The sequence below is a fragment of the Cardiocondyla obscurior genome, linkage group LG01 (assembly GCF_019399895.1).
Source record: "Cardiocondyla obscurior isolate alpha-2009 linkage group LG01, Cobs3.1, whole genome shotgun sequence".
Lineage (NCBI taxonomy): Eukaryota > Metazoa > Arthropoda > Insecta > Hymenoptera > Formicidae > Cardiocondyla > Cardiocondyla obscurior.
The window spans coordinates 7,141,755-7,164,725 of NC_091864.1; the positions used below are offsets into that span (position 1 = coordinate 7,141,755).

The window sequence follows — 22,971 nt, forward strand, 5'->3', positions numbered from 1 at the left end:
ACGCGCCAGAGTGCGCTCTGGCCCAACTCGATGCAGTCCCTATTCTAACCTTTGATAGAATCATAGTCTGTGACTGTAATTACTCCGCTCTGTCAGCTGTAAGCCTGTGTGTCAGCCTCTCAGGTTTTTGCGATAAGAATTAGCCAGGCTGCGATTTTTCGATCAGCTTAAATGTGATCGCGAAAAGGAAAGCTGTTCGCTGTCTCTCCGTCGTGCTACTTAGACACGGGCGATCGGCATGGTAAGTGCGTCATGCGACAGATCCGACGTTCCGCGGGGAAACACTTAGGTTATCAAGTTATTACTGCAAGTAGATGACTTTCTCTTAAAGATTCAAGTTGTATTTTTTTTATTTTATTTTTTTTAATAAACGAACGAGTGGCGTTACTTAGACAAATTTTTTTAGGACATGTCAGATGATATAAACAAATCATGGGATCATCCGTGGACCACGGAAGAGATGAGGAAGAAGAGAAGAGAGTGGAGTCTGGCGGGTGATGTCGGCCTTCTTAAGCACCTTCAGCAGTTTTCTGAAGTACGGAGTATTTCTGTCATTTTTCTCGATTAATTGAAAATAGTTGTCGAAAATAATATGTTATTTCGGAACGTACATATATTCGAATTCAATAACGCAAGCTCATTTTGGTTTTGTATGAAATTGTAGAACCTGGTCTCTAAAGCTAATAAAACGCAATCTGCTCTGGATACGTTGACAACGCAGCTAAAAGAAACGGAGATATTAGTGGATAACATTACGAATACATCTCTAGCTTTGGCGAATACTCAATTTATTGAAAGCCGTGTGCAGGAGGATGACATAGAAATTAAAGAAAATTTTGAGGAAAAGCAGGACGTAATTATTTTTTTATTTTAACGTAATAATATATTTTATTTTTAATTATTAATGTTTGACTGAAATAAATTTTGTCTTGTCAGATCGTGAAGACTCAGGATCAAGCGCCAGAGGCTCTCCTGGCCAGTATAAGTGAGAGTGTTAAACAGGGGTTAAATATCTTGGACGAAAAGTACAAAGTAATGGATGTGTCTTGCAGTGACAGCGAAGAAGAAGATGAGGGAGACGCAGTAGTAGTCAGGTTAATATTTTTATATAAAATGCAACTGTATATAATTTATTTTAATGCCGATGTTTAATTAATTTATAGTGTCATTGTGGGACCCAATGATCGATATCAAGATCGACCTTTGCCGTATGTTATCGGCTCTGAAAAATGGTTAGCATCAAGTAAGATAGGCTTAGAAAGCAGTAGCAGCGAATCCGAGCAAGCCGACGAAGAGAGGGAGGAATCGGAAAGCGAGAAAGAGGATGTAAATGTATTTAATAGTCGATTTAATCCGGAAATAAATATAGCGAGGCTGTCGTCGTCTTCCAGTAATTCAGATAATTACAATGATCACAGCAATAATATATCTTATGGAGATAATAAGGCGGATATCGTATCTCAGAATAATATAAATTCTGCCTCGGAATCTGTTACACCTAATACGTCAAAGGTAATTAACTTCCGTGACAAACCACGTCTTATAATTATTAAAATTTCAAAAATAAGAATATACTTAAGAATTAAATAATGCATTTTTTTTTTGCAGACATCGAATGAAACAGCACCGAATTTTGCGGAAGAGCTAGCTAAACGATTAGGCACCGTTCGCCAAGCGCAAAAGCCTGTCGCTCTGGATGAAACTAGTGAATCGTCGATTAATCGATTTAAAGGTACACAATTAATACTTCGTCACGGAAATATAAATGTGTAAATAAATTATTTGTGAGCTTAGATAACAATTATATTTTTCAGATGATTTATTCGCGCGCGAGAAGGATGACGGTGTCTTCAATAGTTCCGACAATTTGTTTAGTGATAAAAAAGGTCTTTTTGACGATCAGGTGTCCGCAAATTTGTGGAAAGAGAAACCAATCAAATCTTACAAGAACAATAATATTATACCAGCTAGTATCGACGTACCGCCACCGATTAGTATAGTTTGTAAGTATTTTTTTAACTTGCGTTCTTAATACGATTGATTCTTCTTCTATTTAATTTTTTATTTAATTTCTTTGATTTAATTTTTAGCAACAAAACCGAAATCGGCGATTGATGATTTATTTGCCGATGCCGATTCAGAGGAAGATTCGGATGACATTTTTTCGTCAAAGAATGTCAAAAAGAACACGAAGGAAATCTCCGCGAGCGAGAACGCTGATTTCACAACTACGGGAGATGTTCCCAAGAAATTTTTGGATGTTATAACCAGCAACATATTTACGAGCACACCAGAAACCAATGTCAACTTCCCCAACTTATTTAGTGACGACGAAAACGATGCAGACTTGTTCGACAACTCCAAAAAGCAATCTCACAAAACTGCGCCATCGTCGTCTACAAATACAACTCAAGAGTCGAGTAAGAAAGTAAGGTTTCGAAATAATTTTTTTATGCAGCCAAGTAACGAGAGTTTAAACAGAAGTATACTCTTATTATTAATTTTATCGATATTTTAAAAATCTAATTCTCGATATTATTACAAGAATATTTTAATTTAGTAATTTAAATTAATTTAAAAATTATGTAAAGAAAAAAAAACTATTTTATTACAGTGGTTATTTTTTTAATATTAAAATAAATTACAGAAACCTGTTGGAGGCGCGTGGATACTTGGGAACGTTTTGACCTCGGACATCGAAAGCAAGTTATCGAGTCGGATAATGCAACGGCGGCAAGAGTCATCTGAGTCGTCTGATAGCGACGCTCGAGGAGGTTCTAACATTGCGACGAGAAGCAACATTGAGTCGGTATCAAATCGTAGCTCGCAGTATGATAATGGCGCGCCTGAAAATGACGGTAGCGCGACGAGGAGCAACGTTGAGTCGGTCTTGAGTTTGCAGAATCCCGCAAATATATCCATAATTATCGATAACAACACCAATAGCAGCGGGATATCGACACAGCCATCCAGCATCAACAACACACTCGGATCCATTTGGTAAGTTATTCTTTTTGTTAACTTAATTTTTTTTTACTTACTTATTTGAATATTAAGCGCATAAGAAAGATATTAATCTCGCGCATTGCGTATCAAATGCTTAAATTAATTTGACTCCCAGGAGCCGGGTTATCAAATTACATACCGCGAGTGGAAGAAATCTGATGACACACGATATTATTCTTTCTTACGAGTATGCTGCGTAAACACAGAAGAAACGTAGCACTATTGCGTACTCGCTCATTGAATGAGATAACGCCTGCATCCAGACGAATGCAAACGAGAACCATGGCACTCGTTCCGCTGTGCACCTGAAATTCGCTTAAAAAAACAGCGGATTGAAGACTGAATAGTCCGTCACGATTTCTTATTCCGTAAATGTGGATATTAACGCAAACCGCTTTCATTCAGCGCGTGTTCTAAATACCTACGGCGTCGTTGAATCGATGACCCAAACGTTAGTCATTCACTGTGCCCATTACACGCGCTATTGCACGACGACGAGTAAATATCACGGCTAGTTCAAGGCAAACTACAATATGGAATAACGTGGCCTGTTGTTGATGCTCTCATCATGAGTTAACTCTCTCTCTAGTCGTTCCGCCGTTGAGAACCGATCGAACATGGGAAACTGCGAGTGGCTCTGTATGAAGTGATTTAAAAGAAAAGAAAGAAAAAAAAGCAATTTGGTAAAAAAATGCAATGGTGCGAGTCATGATTAATTTCTACTTAAGTGAGGCTTATTTGTTTGAAATAATATCACAGTTTTACGCTGACTCTGAGAAATAAATGGTAAGCAAGCAAGAATTCTACAGCAGTGAAAATCGGTCAAGTAAACGGATTCGAGCAAAAGCGTCGTTTATTTGCATTTAATGTTACACCGAATTATGTCGGAGGCACCACGCTTCTTCAATCGATTGATGAAATTTACGAAAGAGTGAAGATCGCTAGAAAGAAGTGCTTTTTGTGTGTTTTTTTTTGCATGATAAAAATTTAAAGCAATAGCAAGGAAAAACTGGACGTTACCGCAACTGAGAAGTGTCGTAATTTTCTTTCCGCAATAATTAATAGATTAAACAAAAATTATTTGAATTATTCTGAAGCAATAATATTCATTTATAGCGATATTTCTACATAGAGAATGTCTCGTTGTGTAAGTCATCGTTACGGTAAAGCACGGGGTCCGTTTTCCGTGCAAATCGGGTGAGCACAGCATAATGGATAAGGTAAGCCTTCGATTTCAGGCCGCCAACCAATTGCCGTTCCATTACGACACGAAGTCATCATAGGACATCTGAAAAGAAATAAAATAAAATTAAAACGTGGAGTTTAATAATAATAAAAAAAAGGACTTTGCATTAAAATGTATAGATGTGTAGAGTTGTAAAATACTTGTGTCACTTACGTTTCGACAGTAATTTGACCATTATTATCACAAATTAGTTTCGAGCACGGGCGTCCTGTGTGTTCACCCGGTGTCAAAAGCACTCGCCCGAACAAGCATTGTCCTAAAAGAATTCTACGTGACTAAAAATCGAGAACACCATCTAAGTGATAATATATTAACGATTTGTGCTTACCGAATACTTGCGTAGCGGAGTGAATCATCCCGCACATCGTCATCACCAGTAAGATCGCGAGGATATAGCTCTTCATTTTACTTTCTTGCTTTGAAAGTCGCCACGAAGACACGTTACTAAAACTTGAAAAAAAATTACGACATTTATATACCGTTTTCATCTCTTTTATAGATCTTTAGGAGAGCATGTCGTCTTCTGTTTTGCACGATCAGGCACGAAGCAAGACGTGTGATATCGCACGTAATAATGGGAGATAAAGAGATTATACGAAAAAAAGAAAAAAGAAAAAATGGAACAAAGGAGATTTACTTAGATCAGCGGAGATTAACATATCACAATTTCATCTTAAGCATCGTTAAATAATATTATCGATTGTAATTGAATTTTTTGTGATTCTCTATATTTTGTATTATGCATATGCGATAAGATGAGCAATTCAACAAGATCGTACAGATTTATATATTTTAATTGTCTCTTTATCTGTAGTCTTATTGAGAAAATAACATTAGAAGTAAAAACATATAACTACATAATTCTTTTTTTTTTAGGAACTTCCAGCCAGAAGCCTCCTCGACAAGGAGATCGTTAAAGTCCGAAGAAATCTATCGCGAGCGTGTTACCAGTGACAGTTTATTTACGGCGCGAACGCAGCATCCTGCCAACTCAGTGAACGCTAACAGTGATAGTCAGCAGCAACAGCATCAGTCGGGACAACAAGAGCAGCAGAACGCTTCAGCGTTGCTACAGGACGACGTGTTTGATAACGACGACCTGTTCGGACCTCCGCCGTTGCCTAGTAAATCCGATTCGAAGAAAGCAAGCAAGTCAAAGGTTTCGTCCCTCTTTGACGACTCTGATTCCGGCGACGAGCTCTTCTCCGCCGCGAGTTCCGGCTCTAGATCACAAAAGAGCACGGATTACCACTCCACGGTTTCGAGCGACCGTACGAAGTCAGCTTCGAAAAGTGCCGGTTTGTTCGACGACAACGTGGACATATTTGGCGGCAAAGACGTCCCGGACGTCGATATATTTTCACAAAACTCGAAAATGGAGCCAAAGAAGATCAGCCTATTTGACGACGACGACGACGACGGCGATCTGTTTGGCACGAGTTTGACAAAATCAAAGAACGAGCGGAAGATTAATCTCTTTGAAGACGAAGATGATCTGTTTCTATCAGCGAAAACCTCCTTAACAGAGAAAGACGCAGTAATTGAACCAAAGATTGATGCCTCTAAAAAAGACGTGTCTAGTCTCGAAACTGAAAAGAAGAACAGTCCCCCTGATTATTTGGACGGACTGTTTTCGAAAACCACAAGGCCTCGTAATCTTCTGTTCGAGGATGACGATTATGATGATCTTTTTGGGAAAAAGGAGCCGGCTGCATCGCACAGAGATGATATATTAAAATCCAAAGAAGAAGCGAGAGGTAATATTGCCGAGAAAGTACAGAAACTACCTGAAGAAAATAAAAGCTCGCTAGAGTCATCGAATATAAATCGCGACGCCGAGACAACTACAGGGTCCAGTGATACCGCGGCGACGAACGACACGCGCGAGGAAAAGAGTGAAACTGAAATAAAAAAAATGCCTATTAACATCGAGGAAGACGGTACGTTGAAGAAGAACTCTCCACCAAAAACCTTGAGCATCCGAACGATCTCACCACCGTCCGAAGAGCACGGCAATCAACAGGTACCTCGACGATTAGTCTCTGGTAAAATAAAGAATTTAATGGGAAAGATGGGTGATTTGAAAATACTCTCACCAATGGATGCGCCGCCGTCGTGGAGGAAAAGCGACGACAAGGCAGACGAGGATGAAGACGTCGTTGACAAGAACGGCGGAGATTTAGCCGTTAGCGGCCACGTTTCACCTCCGAGTATATCAGGTATCGTTTAACAATATAATTTATAAACATGTTAATTTTTCACTTGATTTAATGGAAAGAAATCTTGTACATTTAATTTTTAATTGGAGCAAAAAGATAAATTAAAAGAAATTATTTTTTACAGAAGATAGCACGCGGAAAGAATCGTCTCATTCAACAATGTCTACCGCTAGTAACGCGGAAGTAGCCATAAATTTCGATGATCTGGCTCAAGTAGAAACGTTATCTACCACCGCATCTAAGGTATTTATAAAAATATATTATTAATTTGCATAATAAAGATATGTTAATTTTATTTTTAATTTTTTAATATTTTTTTTATTAGAGCCGAGTAAGAATTCAAGCAAAACGCCGTCCTCAAAGCCGGCACGCCCGAAAATCTGCGCTGCGGCACAGCGGCATCGACTTCGACGCGGTCGACAACGCGGACAACGATAACTCTCAGGAGGAAAGTCACACCAGTACCTATTCGTCTAGCAAAGATCCATCCACCGCTTTAGCGACTAGTTCCTCCGATCGCTTGATCCCCAATGATAATGCTCAGCGCTCGACGATCGATCCTTTCTCCACAGACGACAGATCCGAGCTGGGTAGTATTAGCAAAGAAAGCTCAATGAGTGTAAACAGGAATACTCTTCTATCACCATCTACCGACGAGGAAGACTTGTTCGACGTGCCGCCAGACTTGCCAGAAGACCCGCAGAAGGAAGACACATTATTCGGTAGAGCACCGATACTTTCGCCTATCGACGGCGGTCAATCTAACAGAACGCCCGTTGCTGTCGAATTCTCAATAGATACTGCGATTAAAAAGATCGACGACATCGACACTAACGTGGCAACTAACAAAAGAGGTAAAAATAAATCGAACGATTTAACGCGATCGGATAATAATACTTTTTCAGATACATTGAAAAGTATGAGGAAGGAAAATGATACGTATAAAGAAGTGACTGATGAGCAAAGAGAGATAAAAAAATCGTCCGACGAGGAACCAAACGACCCTCTGCGCGACAGCACCCATGATCCATTAAAGGATCCTAGTCAGTTGTTCGCATTTGTCACAAAGACGCCATCGCCGGAAAAAAATAAGGGATTGCTATTTTCTGAGTCGGACGACAGTTTGTTCTCTAACGGCTCGGCGAAGAAGCCGAGCGAGCCGAAGAAGGGCGCCTTGGATTTATTCGCGGACGACGATATGGACGGCGATTTATTTTCCGTGGCGCCGTTGAAAAAAACCGTGAAAAAGCCGCTGCGGGACACGAAGATCCATCTGTTTGGCAACGACGACGACGCACAAAATAGCGAGGAGGATAAGCTCTTCGGCAGCGCGTCCAGCAAAGTAAAACTAGATACTCAAACGTCGAGTCTTATTTCAGCCAGTCGAAAAAAGAACAGCATCTTTAACGACGACGAAGATGACGACTCCAGTTTGTTCGTTGAGTCGTCGGGCCATTCACAGAAATCGGACAGCGCGTCGTTCTCGGAGCCTAAACAAGATTCTCAAGTCGATTCCCAAGCCAAGAACTCGAACTTGAAAAATATCTTTGGTAACACGGCGTACGACGACGACGACGACGACGTCGATCTGTTTGCTACGAAGAAAATTGTTCCTAAAAAAGTTGTCGCGTCGTCTAAGTCCTTGTTCGCGTCGGACGACGACGACGACGACGATGGCCATATCTTCGGTAAGCCAGTGTCAACGGTGTCGAAAGCGAAGACGACGACGCTTACGTCAAGCTCGAGATCGGCCGTGAAAAAACCGGTTACTAAAGACCTGAAAAAAATGGCCGAGAAGATCGTTGAGGATCCGCTAAGTCTTCTTCAAGACGATTAATTCAGTTTCCTTAAGCTAAATATTCGTGAGATTTTTTGTTAGCCATACTTCACTTAGCCACGGAAGTTCACGCGTGTCTAGGAAAATTGTGTGACGGAACCACTAACTTGCTTTTGCTCTATTATTCCTTTAAAGCAACGCTCGAAATTAATAACCCAATTCGACTGATTTCTGATCGTCTCCGCCTTCGGTCTCCCACTATCGCTCGAAGCTCGACGGGCGGCTGCTGATCGCCCGCGTTAAACTCGTTCTCGAGTTAAAGAATCTCACGGACGATCAGCAGCCGTCCTTCGAACTTCGAGTGATAGTGGGGGACCAAAGGCGGAGACGATCAGAAATCGGCCGAACTTGACCACTAATTCCGAAAAGCGCTGCTTTAAAGAATTGTTCCTTACAATTATTTATGTTATTTTAATTTCATAAAACGACAATACGTGCGTGCACCGAGTAAACTTTTGTGGCTGAGATGCATATAAATATATATATATATTTTTTTTTAATTTATATTTTATTAGCTTGTTTTTAAATATGTCGCCCATCTATGATATGAATCTTGTTATATGTTGAAGAATGGGTAGCGTGCAATTCGAAAACATCGTGGAGAATTTTATTTTACGCTCTACGTTTTTGATTTAGTGAGTCGGATCTGTGAGAGGTATATAAGTTTCTTTCACGCGTGCCACATTAAACGGATTACATCTCGTTTTATTAACCAGCGAATTTGTAATAGACACAAAAAAACGTCCACTGTTTTCCTTTTCAGCATTTATTCGGAATACAACGAACGCGTAGTAAGTTTTATGCCCAGCACCGAGATACATTTGAGAGTACCTAATTGTATCGCGAAGTCGCCCTTCACCTACGTGATAGATGTATATTTTCTGTACCATTCGCTTTGTTCATCCCGCATGTATTTAATAAAATAAAATACAAATTTATCTCAGTAACTTTGTGTCATGTATATATCTCGACGAAGTCGCACACAGTAGTACAATAAAATCGATTCGAGGACAATGATACCCCTCAATCTTCTGGAACGGTACATCTTACTTGTAATCCAATTTAAATCTTTGCAGCTAATTTTTTTTTTCTAGAAAGAAAAGGAAAAAGAGCAATTTTTTTTTAATCAACGAAACAATTGCTGCATACTGCGTGGACAAATAGGAACAAAATTATATTTATTAGACATATGTATATTCTTGACAAATATATAATATTTAATACGTTTTATTCTGCCGGGAGATTAGAACGTATTCGTACACATGGAACGTATATTACGCCACTATATGTCCATGCATTACTGTAAAGTGATTGCCTACGAAGATGTAACAAGGTAAGCAAGATAAACGTGCGTTATTTCGAAATAAAAGTTATACATTGTATATGGTATTACGTAAAAAAAAAAGCAACTAGTTTCCATAAAGTAAAATTAAAAAAAAAAAGAAAAAGAAAATAGAAAGCGATAAAATTATACGTCCGTAATCTGGAACATGTTCCCGTGAGCGTTTTTATAAAATCGGATCTCGATTTAAATTTAATCGCCGGTGTGTACAAAGTATCGTTTCCGATATATTACATACGCGTCGCAATATCCATACGGCGGCTATAACATTACGACGGGTCTGCAAATGCATGGTATATAAAATATGTTTCTTACGAATATATATACAATATGCAAATGTCGCATAACGTAAATCATTAATACGCTGTTTGTGCTAAGCCTATTAGATAAACTAACGATTTCCTAAAATAAATTTATCTCCTTCAAATAACGCAAATCCGCGCTGCAATTACATAACTCCGTGCATCCGGTTACGGATGCATTATTCTCTAAACGCATGACGTACACAAGTTTCAATTTGCTTAAAATTAATATAGTCGTCGTGCACAATTACCTCGTGCCATATTTAAACTTAATTTTTCCTTAATTTTAATTTTTTCTTTTTACGGAAAATAAAATTCGAGAAAATTATAGTCTGTCGCGTTTCTTCATTAAAAAGATAATCTTTTTAAAGGTACGAACTATTACAAAAAACCAATTTAAAACCGCAAACAAAAACACGTATTATACGCTTTAAATACATATATAATCTATAAATACGTAAATATATATCCATACACACTCTTATATGTATATCGCTTAATATATATTTTGGTTTAAAATATCTTTCCTAGAGATATATAAAAACACTAAATATACATATAAATCGCGATACGACACCGCGGTACCGCAAGTCTTGTTTTATTACGCGTGGATATATAACTTTAATATTAAATCAGCTCTTTATTTGCGTAATTATCACTCCTAAAAAAAATTACAAGCAAGCTTGTAATTATACGTTAACAGAAAAATTAAAATAAATTGTTTTCTAGCAGGATTTATAACACATTCTTTTTCTTTTTGTAATTGTCATGCCAACAATTTTGGTATAAACGTCATTGATACAGAATTGTAAAATCTAATACAAAGTTATAAAAAAGAAAAAAAGAGAAAAAAAAATTCCGTTATCGATATATATTATTTCAAGACGTCCATTACAGCTATGTTGGTCCTTTCTTTCTACATGGAAACTTTTAATGAAGGAATACAATCGTATAGAATTAAAATTAATTAAATTGAATAGTTATTGCGTAAGTTAATTTTGCAAACGCGCATAAAAATGTTCTTTTACATATTAAATATATAAATTTATATAAAATATAATATATTTTATATATATATATATTATATATGTATATTTGTAAAAATAATTTTATATAAACGTTCACCAAAATAAGATATCGAAAATAGCTATTAAAAAGAAATAAAAAAAAGGAACAGATTATATACGAGAATTATGCTGTAGAAAGTATTATCTGCTCATTGGATATTCGTGCGTATTATCCGCTTCATTAGTAAAAACTCGACTGTAGAAATCTTCTGCTCAACTAACATACACAATCATTGTAACACAACATATATACGCGAACGGTGTTGAAATATTAAATTATATATATTAATTATTTCCTATAAAATGTAGAATTCTTAAGGAATTTTTTTCGTACAGCATCACGAAAATTCCGTCAAAAATTATTTGGTTGATTCAAAGAGCATCCCGCGACTGACAGAATACATTGTACCTAAATATAATGCATTGTTATATGAATCTCATATAGATATTATATATAGATTATATATTTGATTTCGCGTTAAGAATTTTGTGAAGTGTACTCGCTGCTTGGCTAAGGCAATTTCAAAAGTCTTTCTAAACTTTGTACCTTCGATTAATCTGTCTTATAACATTTATGATGTATCTTGATTGTCTTTTTATTCTTAGGTGGAAAATAATTCTTCCGTAAATGCAAGTATAACAATCGAAATAGCGTTATTCGAAAGCGTTAATTATTTTGCTGCTTATACACACAAATTAATTTGTTTTAAAACCTTTTCTTTTTTTAGAAAAATTATTGATCGACTAAAAAAATTAATTTATATTTGATCCTGGATTTATTTGAAAGTAATAAATGTGTGAAAAAACAAACACTAACTTTTGGAGTACCTTTTAAAATTGTTAGTAACGAATCGGTTGGAACTTTTATGAATGCTGGCAAGATACAGTCTGGGACGACAATGGAGGCGGTAAAGGTGCATTCTCTTCGTGAACCATCACTAGTTTATCATGCTTTACCATTCTTCTCCTCTGCTTGCGCTGTAAATAAATCAGGTAAGTCGCGTAATGGCACAAAAAATATTTAAAACGAACCTGAATCGATGCCGCGACGCGTTCTTAATAATTCCTCTCACCTGCGATTCAGTCCAGCTACCATTGCTACTTCCGCTGTCGCTTCCGCTCGACGTAATTCCTTCCTCGAGAATAAGCTCGGTGCCGAAACTTTCCATCTCCAGATCTAGATAGAGTTGCCCTAGTTGATCGTTTACCAATAACGGTTGATTAAAATTCTTCATCGTGTCTAAGTCAGCTTTTAGCACTTCGTTCAATGTCTTTGGATGTATCTGATATTCGTAGATTAATTCTGGTGTCAATTGAACGCCCTCCAACCAAGACGGATCCCTTCTTTGCATTCCTCGATGACATTTAGTATGTTCCTGCATATTTAAATTTGTACAGCATAGCACGGAAATATTTAGATATTAGTATATATTGTATTAAAGTTATAAAAAAAATAATAAGGAAACGTACGAAAGATTGAGACGCTTCTTGAACATTTTTCGAAGATTGCACCGTTTGATTCTCTACCTCGGAAGATACCTCACACGTCTTTTGATCCGGATTGCAACTGCTATTGCTGCTCTTGTACAGAAAGCTGCTGTAGAAGCTGGACGAGCTCGATTCGTCTCCGTTGTAATCGATCAGCCGACGATGCTCTTTTGCGACCACTGGTGTCAAGAGGTCCATCACGTTTGAGCAGCCTCCGTCTTTGCTCACGCATGACGAGAATAGTTCTCTGGGTGATAGAACCTATTAGAATCAGCGTTAAAATAATATTTTAATAAGAAATCGTAGTTATACCAAAAATTTCTTCCAATATTTTGTGTAATAAACGATTTAATTGTTTTAATTATAAACGGATAGTTGGCTCGAGGTTGGAGGGAAGGTGAGCGTGAGTTTCGCAAATCGGGCGTAATTTTTTTTTATATAAAAATTTTTTAACGGGAGCGTCGTGGGCTATTGTTTGTTCCAGTATTTAATAAAAAAAATCATAAGACTCGGTACGATAATTTTACCTTTTTTGAGGACTCGGATATGGCCATTATACTTCCCGGCTCGGCTTTGACGCTGGTCGCCTGGCTGTTCGGTCGTTTGCGATCGAAATACTTGTCGTTGAGCTGCTGGTTCTCGCACGTTGTAGCCGCCGGTGCTTGCTCGGGTATTAAAAAAGGTCGGTACATCATAGCACGCGATGGAGGTGTGCCGATCACAGCCGGATAAATCACCCCAGTCATCGCCGTCGCGACATAGGATACTGGAGCAAACACTAAAATCTTTTTGTAGCTCCTTATAAAAAAACTTATTTCTTGATAGTTGATTTAAATCGAATTCAATTCCATTCTAAGTTTTATTTCGGAAAAATTTCTTTTAAAAATCTTAACCCGCGTGTTATTTGGAGGCATAGAACAACCACGAGAAAAACGAAAAGAAAAAAAAAAGAAAATTGTTTGTAATTTAAATTAATATTTTCTTTTTTTTTTGTCGCGTTAAACACTTACTGTAAGGACTTTGTTGTGCTGATTGCGTCGATTGCGACGATGACGGGCCTAACTTCTCTTGCGATGACATTGTCGTGGTGAACTCGTTAGATTGCTGCACCGGCATGTAGTACACCGGTATCACTGATGGAAGTAGTGGGAGTCTAGGTACAGCCTCCGAATTAGCACTGAAATTATAATCTTCATTATTATTTCCGTTACAATTCATATAATTATATTTTATGCTGTTAGTATTTTAAAAGAGCTCGTTTACTTGTGAGAGAAAATGCTGGGTTGTGGAGGTGCGGTAGAAGGTACGGTAACCGATAACGGTGGCCACAGATTAATATTCGTCCCCGTTTGTACCACGGTCGATTGATCTACACTCAAACTGGTGACGGTGGTTGTAAGATTCACTGGGCTTGCCATACTCGTCTTCGAGATTTTATCATACTTCGATATCTGCAATAACATATTACTATTTAAATTTGTATAAGTTTCATTTTATATATCCGCTGTTACATGTATTTTTATTTAATGAGAATTATTAAAAAAAAAAAAAATTAATTTTCTAAGAGGCTTCTACCTTGAAGCTGTCACCCTCCCAGCTGTGACTACCACTTCTCTTTACTCCGTGGCCCTGATTAACATAATGAACGCTCTGATCTGTGGCATTTGCCTTATCTGTCTTGATGCGCGTATCCTTTAGCTTGTCGTTGTTCTTAATGCTGGAGCGTAGCTCCCGGTGTTTCTGCATCATTAGGTTTTCCATGTCTTCGTTGTGGCGATTCAGTAACGACTCTGTGAGCGTGGGGAGCTTGAAGCTCTCCGTCGCGGTGTTACTGTTACTCGCGGTGTTAGACGTGTTGCCCCGGCTCGCCGAGCTGGTTTGATTGTTGGTGCCGCTGCTAAGATTTTCCGCACTACCGCTACCACTTGCCCCGCTGCCATTTATCGGCGACATACATTTCCGCGCTGCAACGAAAATATATAATTTGTTAATAGCGTACGGGCTTGTTTAAATTATATGTAAAAAAAAAAAAAAAAAAAAAAAACGACGCTTACCGCCTTCGTCGTTGTTCGAGTTGACGTTCTCTTCGTCGCTGCCGTACATAGTCGCGACCAGAGGGTTGCTCTTAAAGAACCGCTCGATGTTCTCGTTGTAATTGAGCTGATTGTAACTGGGTGGAGTTTCCGTGGAGGAGTTGCTGTCGTAGTACTCGTGATGGGGCGAGATCTCACCGAGCATCACGCTGTCGTGCTCCTGTAACAAGGGATTGCGTGATCCCTTCACAAGTATATTGTAGAGACTTAGAATAAATTGTTGCTCAATTTCGGTATACAACTTAATGCTGTTGCCGTGGTCAATATAATTTTTTTTTTTTGTGAGCGGTGGGGACAGCCAGCCAGCCGGAGATCAGTCTTGGTTAAACAGAGAATTTCGCTTAGAAGCTGTGGAAAACCCTCCACCTACCTGGTAAACTGACTGTCCAAGCTTCTTGCTACAAGCGGGGATTATCGTTTACATATTTTACTGTTTTAGAAGGGAATCAAGATTACAGCCACGCAAACGCTTCACCCATCCAGATAGCAATAATCTTCGTTAGCAGATTCCATCTTCTTACATCTAGATTCCGGCCGCGATTTGATAGGAGCCGGTAGAATCGCGATGAGTTTAACTTTCTAGAGACAGTAAGATGCTGACTTAACAATTCTGCGCTTTTTCTCTTTCGTGCGCGCCCTTAAGAAGTCTGAAATTCAAGCGAAACCGTATCGCCTTCGATTCTTTGTTACATTCGTATCATTCTGTGTTTTTTAAGCACCATTATTTCTCGGGCTGTCTTCGAAAACCCTTCCTACTCGATCCTTCGTGGATGTCGACGATATTATTTTTAATTTTCAATATTATATATTAGTAACGAGAAACATGTAATTAAAGAAGCATGCGTTAGATGAGCTTGATAAGGTAACACCTAATCTAACTCAAACACCTTCCACATAACATTACATTACACTCACATCTAAATAAATATTTTCTATGTTATAGACGTTGTACATAGTATACCAGAGCGGGGCGCATTACAGCGTAAGTAATAATTAGCACAACAGTGTCTCGGTGATACTAAAACGTGTAGCTTAATAGTCACCGAAAAGCTCCTGAGTTCGTTTGCAACGAGCAGCCCGTCCTTGCCGACCCCGGACTCCTTCGTCTCCTGCAGCAGACTTTCCATAAAGGACGCTAGATCCTTACATCGCTTTGACACGTCGAGCTCGGCAATATTTGATGTTCTCTGGATGCTCTGTGCAGACGTATAATAGAAAAAAAAGAGAGAACAAGTTGGGGCATAACTTGGCTTATCTCTGTCTCGTGGTGAGATTTTCTCGTATTGTTTTAATTGTAAATGCAGTAGCGCGTCATTTGCGCTTTTCACATACGTACATGAATGATTAACTACCTCTGTGGCGTGTATTGAACTTTGCAGGACGATACTAAGCGTATCCTTTCGCTATTAAAAACAAAGTGTCATTAAGAGAGCAGAGCCTGATAACAGCTTAATTGCACAACGATTGCTATTTCTTTAATTTTTTAAATTACCGAAACTGCACGCTCATTTATCTTTATGAATTAAATTTAAAAAAATGTCTCGAACTTTGAGCTAATGGACTGCGATCATTGCAGGGCAGTGTTGTGATGTGTATAATAAATCTATCTTTTGTTAATGGCCATACCTCGTCGAGAAGTGCTCGTATCTCGCCCTGGATGATCTTGGCCTCCTTCAGCACTTCCTCGCTGATATTGGTCAAGTAGCCGCACTCGGCGTCGCGCGACACGCGAAAAATATCCGGGTCCATCGGTCCCTTGAGCACCCGGTGTTGACCTACGACAAACTCTAGTTTTCTTGTCCAGGGATTGATAAAGGACGACCACTCGGTCTCGAGAACGACGCAGCCCCCGTTTTGCACGGTGAACCTGTACGGCTTCGACCTGAAGGAGGAACCTTCGCTCTTGATCACCTATTCAACGACATTTCGTAAGGAAACTGCATGAGTGATTTTACGGCTGTGACACGATGGGAAAAATCTGTACGCTCATTCATATTCTCATTCTCTCTTTTTCTTGCCAAACGTGCACGCGATCGGAACTTGAGTTTCTCTCTTTTTTTTTTTTTTTTTTAAGACTTATGCTCACAGTCTCATAGATGTCTTTGATGAAAGGTAGATCCTCAGGGTGGTAGAAGTCAAACAACGAGCGGCCAACCATATCCTGTGGCAGGTAGCCAAAGTATTGGACTACATCGGAATCGACATGGGATAGATGACACGTCGCGGTGTGGCGGGTCGTGAATACCGAAGATATTATAGTTTCTTCTGGCGCTGCGGATAACGACAAAGTGGAGGTCATTCTCTTTCATCGCGGATCATTACTTTAATGAGCGAGTTATCGCAATGGTTAGACGCCGACAAGTTGAGACGAGACACGAGGGAAACTTACACGTTGTTAAAAGTCGATAGATAACGTTTAAGATCTCTTTGCCTTCATACCCGTTCTGAAACTAAGCAACTCCACAGCAAATTCTCATAACAAATTTTGATCGCGAGCAAACTTTGGAACTTCGATGGTTCTCTTGTGCCAAAAAAAAAAAAAATTAATTATGCAGCCTCAAAAAAAATTAAAAAATATAAGTCTCGTTAAATACTTTGATATTTGCAGTACAATAAAATAAAATAACACGTTGTGTTTTAGGTAAAAGCGGAATAAAAATTATGAAATAAGACCGAAATTCCAAAGATCACCTTTGAGAACAGTTTGAGGAACTTGAACTCTCACAATGAGTGCAAATAAAAAATTAATCGGTAACAAAAATTATACAAAAAGTGGTGATCGGAGGCGAAAGCTTTCCATGCGCCGGCGAAAGCGAAGCAAGCGAACTCGTAAAGGATGACAAATGCAATTTGACAACGTATTGCTCGTAAGATACGAGCGTTCGTAACAGTGGTCTCCAAGCTGAACGAAAAACGGAGAAATTGGAAAAATGATGAGGAAATGGGACAGCGACAAATACGGCTAAAATGCGAACGGTATATCAACGTATATATCGTTACGATCCACCGTGCGGGTGACTTTAAAAAATTGGAAGTAAGTTACCTTCGTTTTAGACGTTTTCCATGGAAACCACCGACTCTCTGCAAGTATCAACGAGGTCGGACCAACGACAAGGGTCGATCACCGCGAAGCCGACTAAGCGTTTTTGCGCATAACGGACGCAGGATATATCTTAAGAACGTATAGATTTTCTAATTAGAGCGTGATTAGAGAACAGAGCTGTCGCGTTAAGATATTCCGGACGCATCTTGTAAACTCGAGTCACTTCGATGGAGTTGCTTTTGTTCACTTCGGCACGCGCTAATATCGGATATGCACCAAGTGATTGTTATATCGGTAAGCGGGGGATTGGTTAAATTTAAGTAAGTAGAACGTTGAATTAAATATTCCTCGAAGTAACTCGACTTCGGATTAACGGCGGTCCGCAAAGGTATATTTTTCATCGCTGTTTCGTTGCGACCGATGGTTATCGCTAAAACTGCTTGCTCGTCGCTAACTCTTGCGACAATCAAGCTGGACTGTTTTTAAATATCGAATCCTCTCGCCGGCCGGACCTCGTTGAAGACATTGGACCATGTTACCTTTGTATGCGGAATGAACGGGTTGAGTGGTAACTACGAGGAACATAGCTCGGTTGCTGGGCTGTTGATCGGACGTTTGGTCCCGGAAGTCGCGAAACGACAGTGTCAGATGAAACGGCAGATACAGGTTCGACCTGACGTCCGTGCGATATCTGTTCGGTACTCTACATCTGGTGAATCTTCGCAGGCCGCAGAACAAGCTGGCTCTTTTGCCATTGATACCTAGAAACAGGATTCTGCTTGAGAATACAGCGATGACGAAATGATTTCTAAATTATGTCGGATAAACGGATAAAAAATAAGCTTTAATAAATTTTTTTTTCTTTTTTTTTAATTAATTGCGTAATTAATTCTTACGTACTCTTCGATCGTTCTCCTTGCGGCGAGGCAATGCCATTGGTGATCTGATCAGCCAGGGTGGTCCTGTCTTTCGGATGCACGTAATCAATGAAGGATCTGCCGACCCAAGCGTCTTTGGAATATCCCAGGGCGTAATATATTGACGGGGTTGTGTATAGCACGAGACCGTCGTGCATTGAAATCACCGCACAAAATCCCTCCTACAGAACATTCGACAGATTAGTAAGTTAATCGATGAAGCGAACAATAACGTGATATTAAAATTAGTTCTTTGCCCTCCGCGTAAGTATACGGCAATAAAATATTAGTAACGTTAAAGGTAACAAACAATTTACTTTCGGTCACTAAAAATAATCGCAGTAAATTAAAAAAAAAATTTACAATATAATTAATTTATCACGTTATTACTTATTAATAATTTCTCATACCGAGCGTCAAGATTTCTATCGCATGCGAGAATTATAATACAGGATTAATTAATCGTTAAAGAAACATTAGCAGAGGAAGAGATATTGACAATAATTATATCTACACTAATTTTTACATGTTATTCCTTTTCCTCTCATCTACACATACATCGATGACATGCAAAAGTTTTCTGCAATTTTTTAAGTGCGCATGTTTTCTAACTTTTTTTTCTTTTTTTCTTTTTTATTCTTAGACTTAGTCCTATTTATTCTCAAGCAAGTTTACCTGTCTACGATCGCACGGCGCGATCTTTGAGACTCTCTACCCTTTTTTTTTGAGCTTTTACGCTCTTACATATGCCTTTGCGTATACGTTTATTTCTTATCTCCCTCTACTACGTTTATCGTATACTAACGTTGGCCTGAGACGTGGAATCGTCCAAGAGAACTGTTCGTGAAGCAAGTCCTGCTTCTGGATCTGCAACGGTGTCGCCGTTGTGCTCGCCGGGATCTGTTGCGTCCACCAATTCTACGGTGGCTACCTCTTCTTGCATTAAAGTACCAAAAAAATTCTCGTTGTTATATGCGCTGTCATGTGGGTGATCCGCCCGAGTCGTCGACGATTATTGGATTAATGGCAGGAAAAAGTTAAACGGAATGGAGTTCAAGTGGCATAGAATACTTTTCATTCATGCATGCAGAAGCTTGCGTAATCGATTCAATATCTAAATAACAAAGAAATGTAGTAAATATTAATTTAAAATAAAAAAAAATAGAAATATGTTCTTCTTTCTTTCTCTTTCTCGTGATGCTTCAAGGCAAAGTAAATTCAATTTAGTAATATTTAATTGGAAACAATTCTGAAATCATAAACGTAAAAAAATTGCATATTAAAATGAGATCTGCCACATGATTAAAAATAGGATGGATGCGGGAAAGGGCATTCAGTATTCCCTTAGTCCATAACAGTGCGCAAACGGTTGCATTGTGGTTTATATTTCGCATAAAGACATGCCACGTGAATTATTGCCAGAGTAATGGCATGCTTGCCGGAAACCTTAATGCTATTACTCGCGACACGTTATTTCCAAGTGTATCGTTACTATTAATGAACAGCATTCACTACATTTTCTTCACCAGTATAATAATATAATATGTCAAAGCGAGCATCATGTGACATATTATCAGTAACACGTAATTAACGTTTTCATTAATTAAATTTACTTTAAAAAAAATATATATATTTATATATAAATATCTACACAAATAAAACTAATTTTGATTCTACAAAAATTAAATTGTTGCATTATATAATAATATTACTTTTGGAATTAACAATTTTTTTTTCTTTATGTCATTAATAACACAACATATTCTACATTTCGGTAAAGAAAAAAAAAAAAAAAAATGAGCCGGCAATAACGAAAAGCGATTAAAGGCTCTTGAGAACGTTATATTCTGCATTGGTGAAAGGGTTAAATAAGCGACGACGTAAACACTTACGTAAAAATAGGGAATAATAAGTGATAGATACAGGACGAAAGTGATTTCGTAACGCTGCATCTTTCATTTGCTGGTCTCGAATTAACGCGCCCTCGAGAGTTGACATTCAGCGGTTAAAAATAGTTGATCCTCTTTAATAACAAGAAAAAGAAAAAAGAAAAAAAAAGACGTAACTGTATGCGACTAAAATGGAATTGAGAAGAGTGATTTCCTAAGATCTATCGATACCCGTTAGAATACAAAACCTTGAAGAAAAGAGAAATTACGCCGTAAGGGAAGCTTTGCGTTCTAAATGTAATTAAATATATGCCTCCTAAGGCTTTGCGGGAACGCTTATCGACCTATCAGTTTCGCAATGGTTTATATAACGAGCGTATGCCAACCCTTGAATAGCACACTATCGTGGCCACGCGCTCTCATCATATACGGCTCGGCTGAATTCGAAATTTCTTTCTATTTACATCACGGAATCTAGCGTGCCAATTTTAAAGCTTCTCTTTTTTTCAATCGATAAGCCGGACACTAAAAAAAATTAATAATGTATTAGTAAAAATGTCCTAACGTTTTCTTGATATAATTTTTTTTAAACGAAAAGAAGTTGTTCTAAATTTTTTAGACATTGATAGTACTAATAGACAAAGTGAGTAGTAAAGACGCAAAAGAAAAAAAAGGGAATAAAAAATAAATAGATCAACAGGTGATATTTTAGGCCTATTAGTGGAAGAATCGATAGCTTTGACAGGCTCGCAAGTGGATGTCACGTTGAATGGAAATTTTACACCCCACTCGAATAAGTCTTGCCCACGTGTGCCGCAATTTCCTAACCGGCGATAACGATGTAAAAAAAAAAAAAAACTTGAGGAAATAGCTGCTTTCAACGTGTGATAATGACACCCACGTATCGCATATGCTCGCGAAGGGTTTAGCGTGACACGTGTGGCGTAACATACGCCTTTTCTTTAAGTATTATAATCTTTACCTGGCCACCAAAGTCTAAACACTCAATTGCAAAGAGTTTCTCCGTAGACATTTAGCTATTTCCCACTCTTGGACAACTGGAAAGAATTTTTATTTGCCGCTCGCAGTATATTTGTCGTTTTACGCGCGCCGAATGCCAAAGTTGCGTTTACTTTCTTCGTTTAACGCTTTGAATTATTTCGACACTCAACTAAATTAAATGCCTCCACTGAGTTTTGAAGTAACCAGCTACCAAATGAGGTAAGAATCATCTGTTTTAACGAGATAAAATCCGGACTAAGGGATGACAGTGGGGGATGTTCCGTATTGAAACCTTAGGTGGGACGTAGTAAGGCGAAACCCAAAGAAGTTCGGAAAGAGTGCATGAAACCAGCTTAACGAGAAACAAACAGTAGAATGATAAGTTCTCGGTATGCAGCTATTATATATTGATTTCGCGGAGCATCTCGTAAAAAAAAAAATTAATTAAATAAGAATTATTTCTAATAAATAATGACTATTACAGTAAAGTTAATTTTATCTTTCTTGTAAATCAATAAATGATCCGAAGTTCAATATCTGCATCTTTTAGTTAATCTTGAATTTAAAGGCAAGGTTTTCTCGGATGCCTCATAATGTCAAACGGGTCTTGATAAAATAAAAGCCAATTCGCGTGCACTCGTTCCCGACTTTTGTGAATCGTAACCAACCTGGTTTCTTGTCAATTACGACATTCGCCGGCGCGGCGGCGTTATGCGACGCGACTTCTGGCAGCGCGGTCACCGTCTTCGGGCCGACTTCCACCTCGGTGGCGTTAAGTGCCGTCATCGCTTTCGACTTTTTTTTCTTGTGCTCCTTGTCCTTCCTCTTGCTGATCGACTGCAGTAGCGCTTCATTGCTGTTAACATAATAAAATCATGAGACCCTTTGTACCTTAAAATGTAAGAGTTAAAATTTTTTGTATGTATAATACTTTTTTTTTCTTAAAAATTTCTATGATCATTAATTTATTATTTGCTGACTTGTAGACGATTTCATTCAGCGGGAAAATTTCCACTAAAGCCCCGATTTCTGCTGAATTTAAAGTAAATGTATAAAATATATAATAGAAAAAAAAAAATTAATAATAAGGGAGGATTAATTTCTTACGAGTTTTTGATGTAAAATCGAGGTTTTCAAATGTTAATCAATCACGTAATGCAGGACGAGAACATCTGCGTGTCTCACCACGTGACGAGCGAATGTCAACGTGGGAACTGCGCTGATAAGAAGAAATCGTACATAAACGCAATCCCGACGACTCATGTATGTCTAAAAATAAAATGCCGGGAAAATATTCCGCTGAAAGAGCGTGCAAACGTGACGATATTTAAATTCCTCTAAACAAGGCTGAGAAAATATGCCTAACGATTTAATGATGCAACCGCAACATCTGAGATAACGTCATCGCGTTGACGAATAATCATAAATTATAAATAATCGCGGGCGAGTCAATCGAATTCATAAAATTAATGTTATTTAACAGATTTAAACTTATTACGGCTTCGCGGGCATACATTCTC

The 22,971-nt window shown here is 38.4% G+C and overlaps 2 protein-coding genes and 1 long non-coding RNA gene across 9 annotated transcripts in view; 1 reads left to right on the forward strand and 2 right to left on the reverse strand.

The window, feature by feature from the left end:
• Positions 1 to 9,255, forward strand: LOC139113267 (WASH complex subunit 2-like). The gene is made up of 12 exons (XM_070674293.1): positions 1 to 241; positions 407 to 535; positions 665 to 853; positions 937 to 1,094; positions 1,164 to 1,512; positions 1,609 to 1,732; positions 1,815 to 2,003; positions 2,091 to 2,428; positions 2,648 to 3,000; positions 5,129 to 6,471; positions 6,596 to 6,714; positions 6,797 to 9,255. The coding sequence occupies exons 1-12, from the start codon at positions 239 to 241 to the stop codon at positions 8,306 to 8,308; spliced, it is 4,806 nt and encodes a 1,601-aa protein (XP_070530394.1). The 5' UTR covers positions 1 to 238; the 3' UTR covers positions 8,309 to 9,255.
• LOC139113550 (uncharacterized) lies at positions 4,315 to 5,122 on the reverse strand. The gene is made up of 2 exons (XR_011547710.1): positions 4,581 to 5,122; positions 4,315 to 4,508 (listed from the first exon to the last, which is right to left on the reverse strand). It is a non-coding gene; the product is annotated as an uncharacterized lncRNA (long non-coding RNA).
• Per (period circadian regulator) overlaps positions 9,238 to 22,971 on the reverse strand; it is a 21,655-nt gene continuing 7,921 nt past the window's right edge. Inside the window, exons 4-18 of one of the 7 annotated variants that reach the window (XM_070674306.1) lie at positions 22,120 to 22,307; positions 19,366 to 19,496; positions 18,544 to 18,742; positions 18,183 to 18,404; positions 16,687 to 16,871; positions 16,227 to 16,511; positions 15,644 to 16,003; positions 14,562 to 14,784; positions 14,083 to 14,471; positions 13,771 to 13,958; positions 13,518 to 13,684; positions 13,035 to 13,285; positions 12,490 to 12,768; positions 12,093 to 12,395; positions 9,238 to 11,997 (exon numbers count right to left, since the gene is read on the reverse strand). In XM_070674306.1, coding sequence (XP_070530407.1) covers positions 11,884 to 11,997; positions 12,093 to 12,395; positions 12,490 to 12,768; positions 13,035 to 13,285; positions 13,518 to 13,684; positions 13,771 to 13,958; positions 14,083 to 14,471; positions 14,562 to 14,784; positions 15,644 to 16,003; positions 16,227 to 16,511; positions 16,687 to 16,871; positions 18,183 to 18,404; positions 18,544 to 18,742; positions 19,366 to 19,496; positions 22,120 to 22,307 — 3,484 coding nt within the window. In that variant the 3' untranslated portion in view covers positions 9,238 to 11,883. The remainder of the gene's footprint in view (positions 11,998 to 12,092; positions 12,396 to 12,489; positions 12,769 to 13,034; positions 13,286 to 13,517; positions 13,685 to 13,770; positions 13,959 to 14,082; positions 14,472 to 14,561; positions 14,785 to 15,643; positions 16,004 to 16,226; positions 16,512 to 16,686; positions 16,872 to 18,182; positions 18,405 to 18,543; positions 18,743 to 19,365; positions 19,497 to 22,119; positions 22,308 to 22,971) is intronic. The other 6 variants (XM_070674312.1, XM_070674357.1, XM_070674348.1 and 3 more) reach the window with 6 other exon arrangements.

Coding starts and splice junctions, on each gene's coding strand:
- LOC139113267 (XM_070674293.1), top strand. Junction 1,095..1,163: donor GGAGACGCAGTAGTAGTCAG/GTTAATATTTTT, acceptor ATTAATTTATAG/TGTCATTGTGGGACCCAATG. Junction 2,004..2,090: donor GCCACCGATTAGTATAGTTT/GTAAGTATTTTT, acceptor TTTAATTTTTAG/CAACAAAACCGAAATCGGCG.